Genomic DNA, 18,118 nt, shown 5'->3' on the forward strand with positions numbered 1-18,118 from the left:
GATAAAGATTCAAAGCAAAAGGGTTCAAGCTCCTCTCTACTACGTACTGAAATCTCACCTGCAAAGAAGAAGCTGGTTAAATCTTGTAATCCTTCTCTACTTCTTCTTTGTAGCTTTTGTGATATTTATTTTGAAGAAAAGGGAGAGGTGTATTTCTGTTAAGGTTTCTCCACCTTCGGTGTGATTCCGAGAAGGAGGGTTTTCGATAGTGAAAGGGTGTGAGTGGTGTGGATCCTTAGATTAGTCACCTCCTTGAGGAGGTGGATACCAAGTAAATAACGGTGTTAGCATTGCCTTCAGATTTCCGCTGTGCAAAACAAAGTTAATCAGAAAAAGAAGTGAGCCATTCCCCCCCCCCCCCCCCTCTAGCTCAACCGATCCTAACACTTATGTGCCAAGACACTCCTTATGTATTTTGTGGATAATTATTTAATAAAGGCAAGAATTTATCATTAATTATTTACTTTTCTGTACGTATATGATTAATGATAAAGTCCCACAGATTAATGGGTATATTAATCTGAAAACAGTCCTTGATCGGATAGATATCTAGAGGGGACATGGATATCTAGATCAACGCTGAGTATGACTAGGTCGAGATAGACCGGAGGGATGGATATCCAAGTTGTACTTGGGGGTGCCTTGAGTTTAGAGGTACACTGGACACGACCCGCTCAAGAGGAGACCACATATTAAGCATCATTGGTTATTCCTCTTATGAACGAGTGTAACTGATCTTTTGACTTGAGACCTTCATTTATTCTATGCGTGGAGTTATGTGCTTTGACGTCGTTAAAAGCAGTCTTTAATCGGATTGTGATTAATACGGTAGTTGGGTGTATGATAAAATGTAGAGAGAATAGTGTTGAGTCAATAGAGGATTCATCGCTCTCTTGGATTAGGAGTTAACATCCTGGCCGCTTGATAGAGATATTAGTGACTCAAAATCCATGGCCATGGGAGGAATGATTTATCATTCAAGAGGAGTATATTATATCTTGGAAATCAAGTAAAACAATTAATTTGGTAATGATGCATAATGTATCGAATTAATTGGGATGTAGGCTTTAGATGAAGAGATTGAATTACACAGTAATCGGTTCATAGTGGTTTACAGTTTATGACTGATATTAATTTTATCACGTTGGGTGGCTAAAAACTGTTGCTAGACGGTTATCTTAGTCTGTGTATGGATTTACATTGCCTTCGTGTATAAAACCTAGAGGGTCGCACGCATAACACGTAGACATGAACAAGAGTATCGGAAGCTAGTCGAGATCAAGATCAAATATGGATTTATTTGATACAAAGAAGAGAGAATTCGAATAGCCATAATCATGATGATTAATGGAGAATTCGAAGAGTCGTCATAATGATAATTAATGAAGAATTTGAAGAGTTATCATAATGAAGGTTATAAATGAAGAATTTATGGAGTCTATAACTCTTCATCTTCCTTATTAACGAAGATCATAAATGATGAATTAATTGAAAGCTTAACTCTTCGTATTCCTTGGAAGCTATAAATAGCCATCCTCAGAAAGAATCAAGGTAAGGATTTCATTCTCTCCATTTCTCCTTCGTCAACTTCGTCCTCCACCGGAAGAGATCGGTAGTGCTTCCAAGACTTTGTCGATCCAAGTGGCTAGCACCTAACGGATCGTATCAAGTTCGTGATCTAGTGCGCGTGGATACCGCTAGAGGAGTCACACATGGGGCTCTTATTTGTCTATCTGTCTGTGATATCATTCACACCTATCGAGGACTCGAGGTATGTTTTATATTATTTTTGTGTAAAAACTATATGTACCACGAAAGATCCATGATTCAATATATGTCTTCCGCTGCGCTCCGAACCCAACAGTGGTATCAGAGCAAATTCATGGTCAGATCATATAGTACGAAACCGATTCTTCAAAATTTATTTGAAGGAATCAGTGTTTCGAGAGATTTCGAAGAAATCTTAATTTCTTTATTTTAAGTTATATGCCGTAATATTTCATGATAGAAATGAATTTTGTCTAAAAACTTGTGAAGTAATGCATGTTGTAATTTAGATATAAAATTCCTTGTGGCATAAGTAGATTAATGTGTTAAAATCTCCGAGACCTATTGTCTTAAAAGACTATAAGGATTAATGGAGATAAATCTCGTAATAAGATTGTGCAAACGCACAAGAAGTTAATCATGGTGAGACATTTTAATAATTATAAAATCCCTTAAATATATTAAAGTCAAGATTTGTTAAATGCCCTCCACTAATAACTATGATGATAGTTAGAGTTTTTACATAAAGTCGGTACAGCTCAGCTGTGGGCTTATGTCAAAACATCTATAATTTATTATAATTATTAGTGGGTCGACTTAACTCAAATTCGTTGACTTGTTTAGCTCAGCTAAGGTTAACTGATTTGAGGGGCAAGTGTTGAGAATATAAGGCTCGACAAGAATATACCGAAAATCACATAGATTTGTGATTGGCAAGTTAAGGCCTACTTGATGAATATAGCATGTAGGTACAACTCAGCTGTGTGCATTCTATATGATTCAGGGTTTTGGTCCTATTAGGAATTGCTACCAACTAATTCCCGATTCTGACAGTGAGGGCTGTTGGACTTGAATAAAATAATAGGAGTTATAAAAGACCTTTATTAAATAATTCCACAAATACTAAAACTTTACTTTAAATTTTAGATGGCAAACACAAGTACCTTATCTCTGCGAAGCATTCTCGAGAAAGAGAATATCCTCCTCGGTTCCAACTACCTAGATTGGTATAGGAAACTTAAAATCGTCTTAAGACATGAGAGAAAAATTTATGTGCTTAAAGACGAACCACTGAAAGAGCCTACACCCGATGCTTCAGAGGAAGATCAGTCATATTATTCACAGTATATGGAAGATGCACTGGATGTGCAATGCATTATACTGTCTTCTATGTCTCCCGAGTTGCAGAGACAACATGAGAACATGAGTGCTAGGGAGATTGATCAGCACTTACGTAAGCTCTTCCAAGAGAGTGCGAGAGTAGAGAGGTATGAAACCTCTCGAGCACTATTTCGTACCATGCTGGAGGAAGGAAACCAAGTTGGGTCTCATGTACTCAAGATGATCGGGTACATAGAGAGGCTCGAGAGCTTAGGTTCCAAGTTGGACCAAGACTTGGTTGTTGACCTAATCTTGTCGTCACTACCTCCATCATTTTCTCAGTTTGTGTTGAACTTCAACATGAATAGCATGGACAAGAGTTTGACTGATCTGATGGTAATGTTGAAAACCGCTGAGAAGGATATGAAGGTAAATCCTTCACTACATGCAATGATGGTCAGAAAGACCAACAAGCGCCCTGGCACCGGGAAGTTTAATCCTAAGGATAATACAGTGAAGAATCCTAAATATCAAGCTCAGAAGAAGCTTAAGAAAGGGATGCAGGTACCCCAATCTGATGAGAAGGAGGCAATATGCTTCCATTGTGGCAAGAAAGGTCACTGGAAGAAAAACTACTATATTTTCATGAAGAAGAATGCCAGTGGAGTGGATGCTTCAGGTATCTTTATGATAGAGTGCAATCTTTCTGTTTCTTCATCATGGGTCATAGATTCTGGAAGTAGTTCTCACATTTCTGCGAACATGCAGGGTCTAAGTGACTGCAGACGGTTGTCCAAGGGCGAAATGGACCTACGAGTAGCTAATGGAGCGAGAGTTGCTGCGTTAGCTATAGGAACATATTCAATAAATTTGCCTAGTGGACTTGTTTTGAATTTAGAAAACTGTTATTTTGTTCCTAGTTTCTCAAAGAATATCATTTCGGTGTCAAGTTTAGACACCAAAGGATTTGTATTTCAATTCAAGGACAAATTATGTTCTTTTTATTTGAATAATGTATTCTATGGGAATTGCTCATTGAATAATGGTCTTTATGTTCTTAACTTAGATGAACCGATCTATTGTATTGAATGTAAGAAACAGAAATTACATGACTCAAATTAACATATCTCTGGCACTGTAGACTTGGTCATATAACCCAGAAACACATCGCTAGATTACTCAATAATGGGTATTTGGACTCTTTTGAATTAGAGCCCATAGATACATGCGAAGTATGTTTACAAGGAAAAATGACCAAGAAGCCTTTCACCAAGATAGGTGAACGGGAAAAGGAACCACTAGAACTTATACATAGTGATGTTTGTGGGCCATTGCAAGTTCAGGCTAGAGGAGCGTATACCTACTTCGTGACTTTTACTGACGATTTAAGTAGATATGGATATGTCTACTTAATGAGACATAAGTCTGAAACTCTAGATAAGTTTAAGGAGTTCAAGAATGAATTAGAAAATCAACGTGGCAAGAAGATTAAGGCCCTTCGGAGTGATCGAGGTGGCGAGTATCTAAGCCAGGAGTTCATTGATTACCTAAAAGAGTGTGGGATAATTTTCCAACTTACACCTCCTAGAACACCGGAGTGGAATGGTGTTTCGGAAAGGAGAAATCGCACACTGATGGATATGGTTAGATCAATGATGAGTCATGCAAGTCTTCCAATGTCATTTTGGGGCTATGCCTTAGAAACAACAACATACACACTTAACCGAGTTCCAACCAAGACAGTAGATAAGACTCTTTATGAATTATGATTTGGAAAGAAACCAAATTTATCTTATCTTAAGATATGGGGTTGTGATGCTTACGTGAAGAATGAAAATTCTAATAAGCTTGTAGCAAGATCCATAAAATGTACGTTTGTAGGTTATCCCAAAGCTACAATGGGATATTATTTTATCTCCCAAGTGAGCACAAAGTTATTGTTGCACGATATGCTACTTTCTTAGAAAAGGAATTTATTTCTAAAGAAAATAGTGGGAGTAAAGTAAGTCTTGAAGAAATTATAGACTCTACAAACAGGTTGGAAGATGAACAGTTGGACAATGAGATAGTGCCACAAGTACAAGTGTCTCATTCATCCGATACTGCTCAAGAAACGCGAGATCAACGTAAGTCTACAAGAATACACCGAGAGCCAAACATATATGGTTGGCTGGTAACCCAAAATGAGGAAGTACTACTCACCATCGACTTACGAGGAAGCAGTTGCTTCAAATGATTCTGAGAAATGACTGGAAGCCATGAAATCTGAAATGGACTCCATGTACACCAATCGAGTTTGGGAGTTGGTTGATGTGCCAGTTGGGGTAAAACCCATAGGGTGCAAATGGATCTTCAAGAAAAAGATTGACATGGATGGGAACATCAGTACCTATAAAGCTAGGCTTGTGGCAAAGGGTTTCAATCAACGTCAAGGAATTGACTATGATGAAACATTTTCGCCCGTTGCAATGCTTAAGTCCATTAGAATTTTGCTAGCTATAGCAGCTTACAAGGACTATGAAATTTGGCAAATGGATGTTAAAACTTCTTTCCTAAATGGAAGGTTACAGGAGGAAGTATATATGGTACAACCTCCCGGTTTTATAAAATCCGAGAACGCCAATAAAGTATGTAAGCTCAAGAAGTCCATTTATGGACTAAAGCAAGCATCTCGGAGTTGGAATCTGCGATTTGACGAAGCCATTAAAGATTTTTCTTTCGTCAAGAATCCAGAAGAACCTTGCGTTTACAAGAAGGTTAGTGGGAGTAAGATTACATTCCTAGTGTTGTACGTTGATGATATACTTCTTATAGGCAATGACATCCCTAGCCTAGAATCTACCAAGACTTGGTTGGGAGAGTGTTTCTCAATGAAAGATCTTGGAGATGCAACCTATGTCTTAGGTATTAGAATATACCAAGATAGACAAAGCAGGTTACTAGGGTTGAGTCAAGGTGTATACATTGATAAAATGCTGAATAGATTCGGTATGCAGGACTCCAAAAGAGGATATTTACCATTGTCACATGGTGTGCATCTTTTCAAAGCTATGTGTCCAGGAACACAAGAGAAAAGAAGTAGAATGGACAAGATACCTTATGCTTCGGCTATAGGGTCCATAATGTATGCTATGATATGCACTCGACCAGATGTCTCGTATGCATTAAGCATGACAAGTAGATATCAGTCAGATCCTGGAGAGGGTCATTGGACTGCGGTAAAGACTATCCTCAAGTATCTTAGAAGAACAAAGAACATGTTCTTAGTTTTCGGAGGAGACGAGGAATTAGTCGTCAGAGGATATACTGACGCAAGTTTTCAGACAGATCAAGATGATCTGAAATCGCAGCAAGGATATGTGGAGGAGTTCCAAGCAGGAGACAGTTGCAGATTCAACAGCTGAGTCCGAGTACACAGCAGCTTCAGAGGCAGCAAAGGAAGCTGTGTGGATCAGGAACTTCATAGCGGAGCTTGAAGTGGTTCCTAGCATTGTTGATCCAGTTGTGTTATACTGTGACAATAATGCAGCCATAGCACAGGCAAAGGAGCCAAGGTCTCACCAACGATCCAAGCATGTACTAAGGAAGTATCACCTCCTTAGGGAGATTGTTTAGAGGGGTGATGTGTTGGTTAGCAGAGTAGATACCAGCGAGAATATCGCAGACCCACTCACAAAGGCCTTACCTCTACAGAAACATGAGACCTATGTGAGGAGCTTAGGACTAAGAGTCCGTAGTGTTTGGCAATAGTGCAAGTGGGAGATTGTTAGTGTGTGCACTTATGTGCCAAGACACTCCTTATGTATTTTGTGGATAATTATTTAATAAAGGCAAGAATTTATCATTAATTATTTACTTTTCTGTACGTATATGATTAATGATAAAGTCCCACAGATTAATGGGTATATTAATCTGAAAACAGTCCTTGATCGGATAGATATCTAGAGGGGACATGGATATCTAGATCAACGCTGAGTATGACTAGGTCGAGATAGACCGGAGGGATGGATATCCAAGTTGTACTTGGGGGTGCCTTGAGTTTAGAGGTACACTGGACACGACCCGCTCAAGAGGAGACCACATATTAAGCATCATTGGTTATTCCTCTTATGAACGAGTGTAACTGATCTTTTGACTTGAGACCTTCATTTATTCTATGCGTGGAGTTATGTGCTTTGACGTCGTTAAAAGCAGTCTTTAATCGGATTGTGATTAATACGGTAGTTGGGTGTATGATAAAATGTAGAGAGAATAGTGTTGAGTCAATAGAGGATTCATCGCTCTCTTGGATTAGGAGTTAACATCCTGGCCGCTTGATAGAGATATTAGTGACTCAAAATCCATGGCCATGGGAGGAATGATTTATCATTCAAGAGGAGTATATTATATCTTGGAAATCAAGTAAAACAATTAATTTGGTAATGATGCATAATGTATCGAATTAATTGGGATGTAGGCTTTAGATGAAGAGATTGAATTACACAGTAATCGGTTCATAGTGGTTTACAGTTTATGACTGATATTAATTTTATCACGTTGGGTGGCTAAAAACTGTTGCTAGACGGTTACCTTAGTCTGTGTATGGATTTACATTGCCTTCGTGTATAAAACCTAGAGGGTCGCACGCATAACACGTAGACATGAACAAGAGTATCGGAAGCTAGTCGAGATCAAGATCAAATATGGATTTATTTGATACAAAGAAGAGAGAATTTGAATAGCCATAATCATGATGATTAATGGAGAATTCGAAGAGTCGTCATAATGATAATTAATGAAGAATTTGAAGAGTTATCATAATGAAGGTTATAAATGAAGAATTTATGGAGTCTATAACTCTTCATCTTCCTTATTAACGAAGATCATAAATGATGAATTAATTGAAAGCTTAACTCTTCGTATTCCTTGGAAGCTATAAATAGCCATCCTCGGAAAGAATCAAGGTAAGGATTTCATTCTCTCCATTTCTCCTTCGTCAACTTCGTCCACCACCGGAAGAGTGTTGGGTTCTTCGAGCCGCGAAAACCGCTTTTTCGCGTCGCGGAAACCCCGAAGGACCCAAAGCCGTAGATCCGTGCAAAGATACGTATACAAAATTCGAAAAACTATTTCTTGTACGAGTTCAAAAAAACTGATCTACTACTTAGATCTATGAGGAAAAAGTGTTTACCCTTGATGCGATGCCCTTCGCGTTCCCGCTCGTCCAAATGATGCCGGATCTCAAGACCGTCAAGCGCCGGTCCTCTAGAAGTATCCACACGGACACACTAGATGGAGATGACCAAAAACAAAGGTGTGCTAGCACCTATGTGGTTCGGCCAAGGGAGGAGAGGGAGAGGGAGAGCTTGAGAGGGAGAAGGAGGAAGATGCACACAAGTGAATGAAAAATGAATTTTTCTTCACCCAAAAACCAAGTGGCCGGCCACATTTCAAAATTCACATTAATTGCATTAATTGCAATTAATATGAAACCATAAAATCACATTAATTGCATTAATTGCAATTAATATGAAACCATTAAGAGAGTGGCTTTGTTACTTCCATGAGGTGGCACCCATGATGATATGGAACATCATTATTGGTCCACCTAATGCCAACTCACCAATGAGGTGGCAAAAAGGTCAAGTCAAAATTGACCTTTGGTCTTCCTTCTCAAGTCAAGTCAAGCTTGACTCAATCTCTACCATGGTGGATCTAATCCAACCATTTGATTCGAGCCAACTTAATATAATGAATCTAATTCATTAAATTAAATTGATTCAATGAGTCAAAATCTAAATTAGACTCATTTAACACATGAATCAACTTGAGTCGAACTCAAGTTAGCCCAATTAGGATTACTCTTAATCCAATTTGATTCATCAAATGAATCTAATCCTCTTGGTTCATCATATGAACCTAATCTCCACCTAATTGTCCTAAGTGTGTGACCCTATAGGTTCTTGTAACGTTGGCAATGCCCTAAACCCATTTAGGAGCATAAGTAATGAGCGGTATCTAGCAACACATCATTACTACCCAAGTTACAAGAATGTCGAGATCCGACATCACCTTGTGACTACCAATTGTGACTACTCACAAAATAATGACAAGTGTCCTTCTATCCTAGACATCTAGATTGATCAATATGAGGCATAGATCGTGTCATCCTCTAATCAATCTAAATCTTGAACTCCAAGTAGACTCACTCGATTAAATGAGCTCAACATATAATGTTGACTCATTTGGGCATGGCCATGCACTTAGTGGTCTCACTCTATCAAGAATACCGATGTCGCTCCCGTCATATGGGAGGGATAGATTCCATCTACATCACTCACATCCCTCTACATAATTCATTATATACCCAGTAATCGCCTTTATAGTCCACCCGATTACGGGTGACGTTTGTGAAACTAAAGTACATAACTCCTTATGTAGGGATCCATGGTGACTTTAGGTCTAAGGACTAATAGTCATACTAATAGCCACATGAGAAAGTATATGACACTCATATAACGATCCATGATACTTTCTCATGGCGGGTCATTCAGTATACATTCTCTAATGCATACCCATGTGTCAGCTTGATATCTCTATATCCATGACTTGTGAGATCAAGTCATCGAGCTGACCTACATGCTAGTCTTATTGTATTAACATTGTCCCTGAATGCTAATACTCGACTAGGAATGATTTAGAGTAGTGTTCCCTATATCATCTCACTATCGATTCAACTAATCGATTGATATAGGTATGAACCTTCTACTCAAGGACGCTATTATACTTAGTCTATTTGGCACTAATATAAATAAGTATAATAACCAAACAAATGCCTTTATTAATATAAAAGAATATGATATACATGAGTCCATACAATCATCAAATGATTGGCTCTAGGGCTCTAACTAACAATCTCCCACTAGCACTAGTGCCAATCAAGATAGGCTCTAAGGCCTAAAGACCTAGTGTGACCATCATGCTTCCTCTGTGCCAAAGCCTTGGTCAGGGATCTGCAATGTTAGCCTCTGTGGTACTGCAAATCTTCACATCTCCTCTATCGATAATCTCTCGAATGAGATGGAAGCCGTAGTATGTGCTTGGTCAGCTGGTGTGAGGTTCTTTCGCCTGTGCTATAGCTCCATTGTTGTCACAATAGAGCTCAAGAGGTCAGCGATGCTAGGAACCACCCCAAGTTCGATGATGAACTTGCGGATCCAACGACCTCCTTTCGCCTCGATGCGAAATATACTACCATTGTAGAATCGACTCGTATCTGCTTGAACTCTTCCGGTGGCACCACCATTAATGCAAAATCGAACCACATTGCGATCGGTAATCATCCCGATCGGTCGAAAGCATCACCGTAACCCTTCGGTTAGCTCATCATTGCCTCCATATATCAAGAAATATTCTTTAGTCCTTCGTAAGTACTTAAGAATATTCTTGACCGCTATCCAGTGACTTTCACCTGGATCTGACTCGTCATGCTCAAAGCATACGAGACATCAGTCGAGTACACAAGATGGCGTACATGATCGATCCTATGGCTGAGGCATAAGGGATCTGATCCATGCGGTCTCTCTCCTCTCTAGAAGAGGGACCTTGAGTCTTCGAAAGACTCACGCCATGTGACATCGGCAGAAATCCCTTCTTGGAATTCTGCATGGCAAACCGAAGGAGTACCTTGTCAATATATGTACTCTGACTTAAGCCAAGCAATCTCTTAGATCTATCTCTATAGATCTGTATCCCAAGAATACGAGATGCCTCACTTAAGTCCTTCATTGAGAAGCAACTCCCTAGCCATGTCTTGACAGACTGAAGCATAGGGATGTCCTTCCCAATGAGTAGTATGTCATCCACATACAGTATGAGGAAGACAACTATGTCCCCTACAACCTTCTTGTAGACACAAGGCTCATCTTCATTCTTGATGAAACCAAACTGTTTGATCGCATCATCGAATCGAAGATTCCAGCTCCGAGAAGCTTGCTTTAGTCCATAAATGGACCTATGCAGCTTGCATACTCTACTAGTATGCTGTGGATCTACAAAACCCTCAGGTTGTGTCATGTACACATCCTCGAGTAGGTTTCCATTCAGAAACGCGGTTTTGACATCCATCTGCCATATCTCATAGTCATGGTAGGCTGCAATAGCAAGCATGATCCGAATGGACTTAAACATCGCCACTGGAGAAAAGGTTTCATCATAGTCAATACCATGAATCTGCTTGAAACCTTTAGCTACCAAGCGACCCTTATAGATAAGTCCATCCATGTCAGTCTTTCTCTTAAAGACCCACTTGCACCCAATGGGTTTTACCCCTTCAGGTGGATCAACCAAAGTCCATACTTTGTTGGTGTACATGGATTCTATCTCGGATCTCATGGCTTCTAGCCATTTCTCAGAATCTGGTCTCATCACAGCTTCCTGATAGGTGGTAGGCTCATCCTCTTTGAGCACAATGTCATCATGGTCAGACAAGAGAAATGAGTATCTCTCAGGCTGACGACGTACCCTATCAGACCTGCGAGGAGGTATGTCTACATGAACCGGTTGTTGTTCCTCAACTCCTTGTGGAACAACATCATCCACAACACTTTGTGGTTCCAGTTCAATTTCCATCGTGGCATTAGTGCTATTGTTCGCATCTTGAACTTCTTCAAGATCGAACGCGCTCCCACTAGTCTTTCTAGAAACAAAGTCCCTTTCTAGAAAGACCCCAGTCTTTGCCACAACTACCTTGTGCTGATTGGGAATGTAGAAGTAATATCCCTTAGTTTCCTTGGGATATCCAATGAAGTAGCACTTGTCGGATTTGGGTCCTAATTTGTCTGAGACTTGACGTCGAACGTAATCCTCACAACCCCAAATCCTCATGAAAGACACCTGGGCATCTCTCCCAGTCCATATCCTATATGGTGTCTTTATCACGGCCTTTGATGGAACTCGGTTGAGTATGAAAGCTGCCGTGTCTAGAGCATATCCCCATAGATATGTCGGAAGATCTGTGTGACTCATCATAGATCGCACCATATCTAATAAGGTACGATTCCTCCTTTCGGATACACCATTCCACTGTGGTGTTCCAGGAGGAGTGAGTTGAGATAAAATCCCACACTCAGCTAAGTAGTCACGAAACTCATGGCTTAAGTATTCACCACCTCGGTCTGATCGAAGTACCTTAATACTCTTGCCAAGCTGGTTCTGTACTTCATTCTTGAATTCTTTGAACTTTTCAAAGTATTCAGACTTATGTGTCATCAAGTACACATAACCGTATCTACTGAAATCATCAGTAAATGTGATGAAGTACCTATAACCGCCTCTAGCAGCAACATTGAAAGGGCCACATACATCACTATGTATGAGTCCTAACATATCAGTTGCTCTCTCGCTATTCCCACTAAAGGGCGTCTTGGTCATCTTGCCTCGTAGGCATGACTAGCATATCTCATATGATTCAAAATCAAATGAGTCCAGCAAACCATCCTTATGGAGCTGGGATAAGCGCTTGTCATTTATATGACCTAAGCGACAGTGCCAGAGGTATGTTTGGTTCAAGTCATTCGACTTGATCCTCTTGGTATTTATGTTATAGACAGGGCTCTCTAGGTCTAGAATGTAGAGTCCGTTTATCAGAGGTGCACTATAATAGAACATATCGTTTAAAAAGACGGAACAACATTTGTTCTTTATTATAAACGAGTATCCTCTCTTGTCCAAACAAGAAACTGATATTATGTTCTTTGTCAAGGCAGGCACATAACAAAAATCGTCTAACTCTAGTATAAGACAGATAAGTCCCTACAGCAACAGCAGCAACCCGTGCTCCATTGCCTACTCGTAGGTCTATCTCGCCCTTTGTCAATGCTCTGCTATTTCTCAGTGCTTGTACACTAGTACAAATGTGCGAAGCACATCCGGTATCTAATACCCACGACGAAGAAATAGAGAGGTTGACTTCTATAACATTTATACCTGAAGTAGAAATCTTATTTCTCTTCTTGTTAAGATCTTCCAAGTATCTGTGAAGTTCCTCTTCCAGTGTCTGCTTGTCCTTGATATAGTTGACAAAGATGTGCAACCATATCGTAGCACCCATTAACTCATGTTGCTTCAGTCTCGAGTTCATGGTCATGAGCATTAGACATGACACATCTAATCGTCATCTTGATGCTTCTTGTAAGCATCTTTGTCCGCTTCATGGGGCATTGGCGGGAGGAGCCTCGGAATGGGCTGCTCGAGCGTCGGTTCGTTCACAGTGAGAACTATTTTCGGGTTTACATGCATCCGGAAATTTGCTCCATTGAGCTTGTCCTTCTTAAGGACGGATCGCAGGAGAAAATGTTCGTATTCGACGTCATGACAATTCTACAACAGAAATAAATGCGAAATAAGTATCATATTCTTTAAAATCATTTAATTAGGCCTTTAATTAAATGATGCTCCCATAATTCTATAATTCTTGTGGGACAAGATCCACATCATACTAACCCTTGAGTTAGCTTTGGCTAATCGCCCAAGGCTTTAGTTGATTCGGTAGGTAACGATTACCAATTACATCTCTATGCAACTCTTGTTTATAGAATCAATATCCGCATTTATATTAAAACTCGAGTTAGCTTTGGCTGATACGCCCGAGAGTTAATATGTGATATTGACCTATCTTTCCAACTATTGGAAGAATGCCTATAGTTGACTCGATCCAACCGAGTAACTATGAATACTCAATCTAATTGAGTTTGTATTCACCCATGCGTTGATAGGCGGGACCAAGATTGTCCCTCCGTACCCTACCAAGATAATATGTATTGCTCTGCTTTGACAGATTCAACAATACATGTGATTGAGGTAGTGATAGGTATCAAGGCACGGTTAGGCATTTTAGAGTTGGTTCGATCTAGATCTAATCTAATCGAGAAGAATGCATCTTGTGCACGACTTAGATCTAATCTAATCGCAAGGGTGCATCATGTGCACGACTTAGATCTAATCTAATCGTTAAGGCACTAATTAATTAATTAATTATTAAACATGCATCAAATACATAATAATTAATTAATTAATCTATTTGTGATTTAGTCATGGCCCTACTACGATCTTCTCAAGCCAATGAGAAGATTGAATGGTCAACCTAGGGTCAACAGCTTCTCCAAGCTCCTCCCTTTGACCACCTTGTGTTGCTCGTGCCCACCTCAGAACTCCATCTCGTGTGGACCCTCCACCGCTCCAATTTGTACATTACAATTTGAAACTCGAGTTACATTCGAGTCTAAATCTAATTTACAACAAGAATAAAAGACGAGGCACGACGCGTAGGTCGCGAATATAATACAACACTCGCAAACACATAACGGCACGCAGGCCGTATTAAGAATTACAACACAACCAATCATATTGGGCTTTGGGCCATGACTATCACAAATTAATATATATAATTCAAAATTATATATTTTCATAATTTTCTATAATTTTAAAATTAATTTTTACAATTTTTACAAGTAAAATTTTCCGGCGGTCCCGTTTAGCGGTTTCGGGCGCAATCGCGGAACGGATCCCCTTGCGGGGCCCAGGGGCAGCGCCCCTACCCGCGATCTAACCATCGCGAGGGTTCCTTTGCGATCCAACAGCACCTAAACCCGCTGTCCCAAAACGATTTGGGCCGAGACATTATCGTTCGGAAAAATCTTCCCGACGGGTTCGTTTTTAGCGATTTCGGGTGCGATCGCGGAGCAAATCCCCTTGCGGGGTTAGGGGCAGCGCCCCTACCCACGATCTAACTATCGTGAGTTGCTCCGTTGCGATCTAAAGGCACCCGAGTCCGCTGTCCCAAAAGATTTTGGGTCGAAACGAAGCCGTTTGGGAAAATTCTTCCCGATAGCCGAAGCCTACAAGTGCCGAGACACTTGTGCTTCGCCTATAAGGAAAAATTACCCATAAAAACATAAAAATTGAATTTTTACAGAAAATCACAGAAGCTTTTTGTTTTCCAAAAACCAAAAACTAACTCGTACAAGTCTTTGCACGTGGCCTCGAAAACCGCTTTTTCGCGTCGCGGAAACCCCGAAGGACCCAAAGCCGTAGATCCGTGCAAAGATTCGTATAAAAAATTCGAAAAACTATTTCTTGTACGAGTTCAAAAACTGATCTACTACTTAGATCTATGAGGAAAAAGTGTTTACCCTTGATGCGATGCCCTTCGCGTTCCCGCTCGTCCAAATGATGCCGGATCTCAAGACCGTCAAGCGCCGGTCCTCTAGAAGTATCCACACGGACACACTAGATGGAGATGACCAAAACCAAGGTGTGCTAGCACCTATGTGGTTCGGCCAAGGGAGGAGAGGGAGAGGGAGAGCTTGAGAGGGAGAAGGAGGAAGATGCACACAAGTGAATGAAAAATGAATTTCTTCACCCAAAAACCAAGTGGCCGGCCACATTTCAAAATTCACATTAATTGCATTAATTGCAATTAATATGAAATCATAAAATCACATTAATTGCATTAATTGCAATTAATATGAAACCATTAAGAGAGTGACTTTGTTACTTCCATGAGGTGGCACCCATGATGATGTGGAACATCATTATTGGTCCACCTAATGCCAACTCACCAATGAGGTGGCAAAAGGTCAAGTCAAAATTGACCTTTGGTCTTCCTTCTCAAGTCAAGTCAAACTTGACTCAATCTCTACCATGGTGGATCTAATCCAACCATTTGATTCGAGCCAACTTAATATAATGAATCTAATTCATTAAATTAAATTGATTCAATGAGTCAAAATCTAAATTAGACTCATTTAACACATGAATCAACTTGAGTCGAACTCAAGTTAGCCCAATTAGGATTACTCTTAATCCAATTTGATTCATCAAATGAATCTAATCCTCTTGGTTCATCATATGAACCTAATCTCCACCTAATTGTCCTAAGTGTGTGACCCTATAGGTTCTTGTAACGTTGGCAATGCCCTAAACCCATTTAGGAGCATAAGTAATGAGCGGTATCTAGCAACACATCATTACTACCCAAGTTACAAGAATGTCGAGATCCGACATCACCTTGTAACTACCAATTGTGACTACTCACAAAATAATGACAAGTGTCCTTCTATCCTAGACATCTAGATTGATCAATATGAGGCATAGACCGTGTCATCCTCTAATCAATCTAAATCTTGAACTCCAAGTAGACTCACTCGATCAAATGAGCTCAACATCTAATGTTGACTCATTTGGGCATGGACATGCACTTAGTGGTCTCACTCTATCAAGAATAGCGATGTCGCTCCCGTCATATGGGAGGGATAGATCCCATCTACATCACTCACATCCCTCTGCATAATTCGTTACATACCCAGTAATCGCCTTTATAGTCCACCCAGTTACGGGTGACGTTTGACGAAACTAAAGTACATAACTCCTTATGTAGGGATCCATGGTGACTTCAGGTCTAAGGACTAATAGTCATACTAATAGTCACATGAGAAAGTATATGACACTCATATAACGATCCATGATACTTTCTCATGGCGGGTCATTCAGTATACATTCTCTAATGCATACCCATGTGTCAGCTTGATATCTCTATATCCATGACTTGTGAGATCAAGTCATCGAGCTGACCTACATGCTAGTCTTATTGTATTAACATTGTCCCTGAATGCTAATACTCGACTAGGAATGATTTAGAGTAGTGTTCCCTATATCATCTCACTATCGATTCAACTAATCGATTGATATAGGTATGAACCTTCTACTCAAGGACGCTATTATACTTAGTCTATTTTGCACTAATATAAATAAGTATAATAACCAAACAAATGCCTTTATTAATATAAAAGAATATGATATACATGAGTCCATACAATCATCAAATGATTGGCTCTAGGGCTCTAACTAACAAAGAGATCGGTAGTACTTCCAAGACTTTGTCGATCCAAGTGGCTAGCACCTAACGGGTCGTATCAAGTTCGTGATCTAGTGCGCGTGGATACCGCTAGAGGAGTCACACGTGGGGCTCTTATTTGTCTATCTGTCTGTGATATCATTCACACCTATCGAGGACTCGAGGTATATTTTATATTATTTTTGTGTAAAAACTATATGTACCACGAAAGATCCATGATTCAATATATGTCTTCCGCTGCGCTCCGAACCCAACATAATGGATCCTTACAGACAGTATGCCCTTCCAAGAATATGCAGATGGAAGTGGTCAGGCTCCTATGTTGAGACAATAAAGTCTAGGATCGCTGAATTACCTCCTGCAAAAATAATTGTTGATTTAAGTCCATCGGACCTAGAGACACACCTGCTCTCAAACGATTCCCTAGAAGATCTTGTGGAGCATATTGATCAACAAATTGCAGAGGAGTTTTTACAATTAGCTTGGGAGGGTAATTGTGAACAAATTCCTGAGCAATTTACTGAAGAGGCAGCGGATGCTCAGGAAATTCCCCACCATGTTCCTGCACAGACATCCGAAGCTCTGGAAAAGACTGGACAAGTCCCTGAGCCATTTACTGCAGAATTTGTTAAGGAGAAAGAGGCTTGGAGGAGGTAGATTTTGATGCCCCGCTCCAACTTTAACCCACTCCAGCCAAAAGGCCTCGAGCTTATTCAGTCTAAGTTGGATTTTGTCCAACGTACGATGCTAGAAACTTTCTTTAGATGTCAGATTCCTCCACTTTTTTGATACCTCACACTCATATCTTTTTATTCCTTAGTCGCTCTTCTATTTCTCGTCTACTCAAATTCTTAAGGTGCGTTTGGTTAAGGGTTATCCTTAATAATATTGATTATTTATCTAAGATTATCAACAAAAATATTATTTGATTTAGATAATCGATGATTCTCGAATAATATTCCATGCCCGACACGTCAGCAAAAGGGACATGCAATCTGGAATCGAAAAATCTTGGAAAACTGAGATTTTTCTTGATTCCGGAGTTAACGATTTTTTTTTTAACCAAAAAACCCTCCGACAAGAGAAAAAAGTAAAAAAAAAAAACGTAAAAAAAATTTTAAAAATAGGGAAAAGTAAAAAAATATAAAAATAATAAAAACATTAAAAAATAAAAATAATAAAATATAAAAAACATTAAAAAAGCATAAAAAAATAAAAAAAATAAAAAAAATAAAAAAAAGTAAAAATAGAAAAAACATAAATAAATTAAAATAAAAAATAGAAAAAAATAAAAATACGTAATAAAATTTTAAAAATAAATAAAAAATAAAAAACGTAATTTTTTTTAAAAAGTAA

The 18,118-nt window shown here is 39.4% G+C and overlaps 1 protein-coding gene across 1 annotated transcript; it reads left to right on the forward strand.

Moving 5' to 3' along the window:
* Positions 1 to 2,694: 2,694 nt before the first annotated feature.
* On the forward strand, positions 2,695 to 17,419 carry LOC122050537. The gene is made up of 2 exons (XM_042611430.1): positions 2,695 to 3,035; positions 17,062 to 17,419. Exons 1-2 carry the CDS (start codon positions 2,695 to 2,697, stop codon positions 17,417 to 17,419), a joined length of 699 nt encoding a protein of 232 aa, XP_042467364.1.
* The last annotated feature ends 699 nt before the right edge of the window (positions 17,420 to 18,118 follow it).

Source organism: Zingiber officinale, chromosome 3A, assembly GCF_018446385.1.
Source record: "Zingiber officinale cultivar Zhangliang chromosome 3A, Zo_v1.1, whole genome shotgun sequence".
Lineage (NCBI taxonomy): Eukaryota > Viridiplantae > Streptophyta > Magnoliopsida > Zingiberales > Zingiberaceae > Zingiber > Zingiber officinale.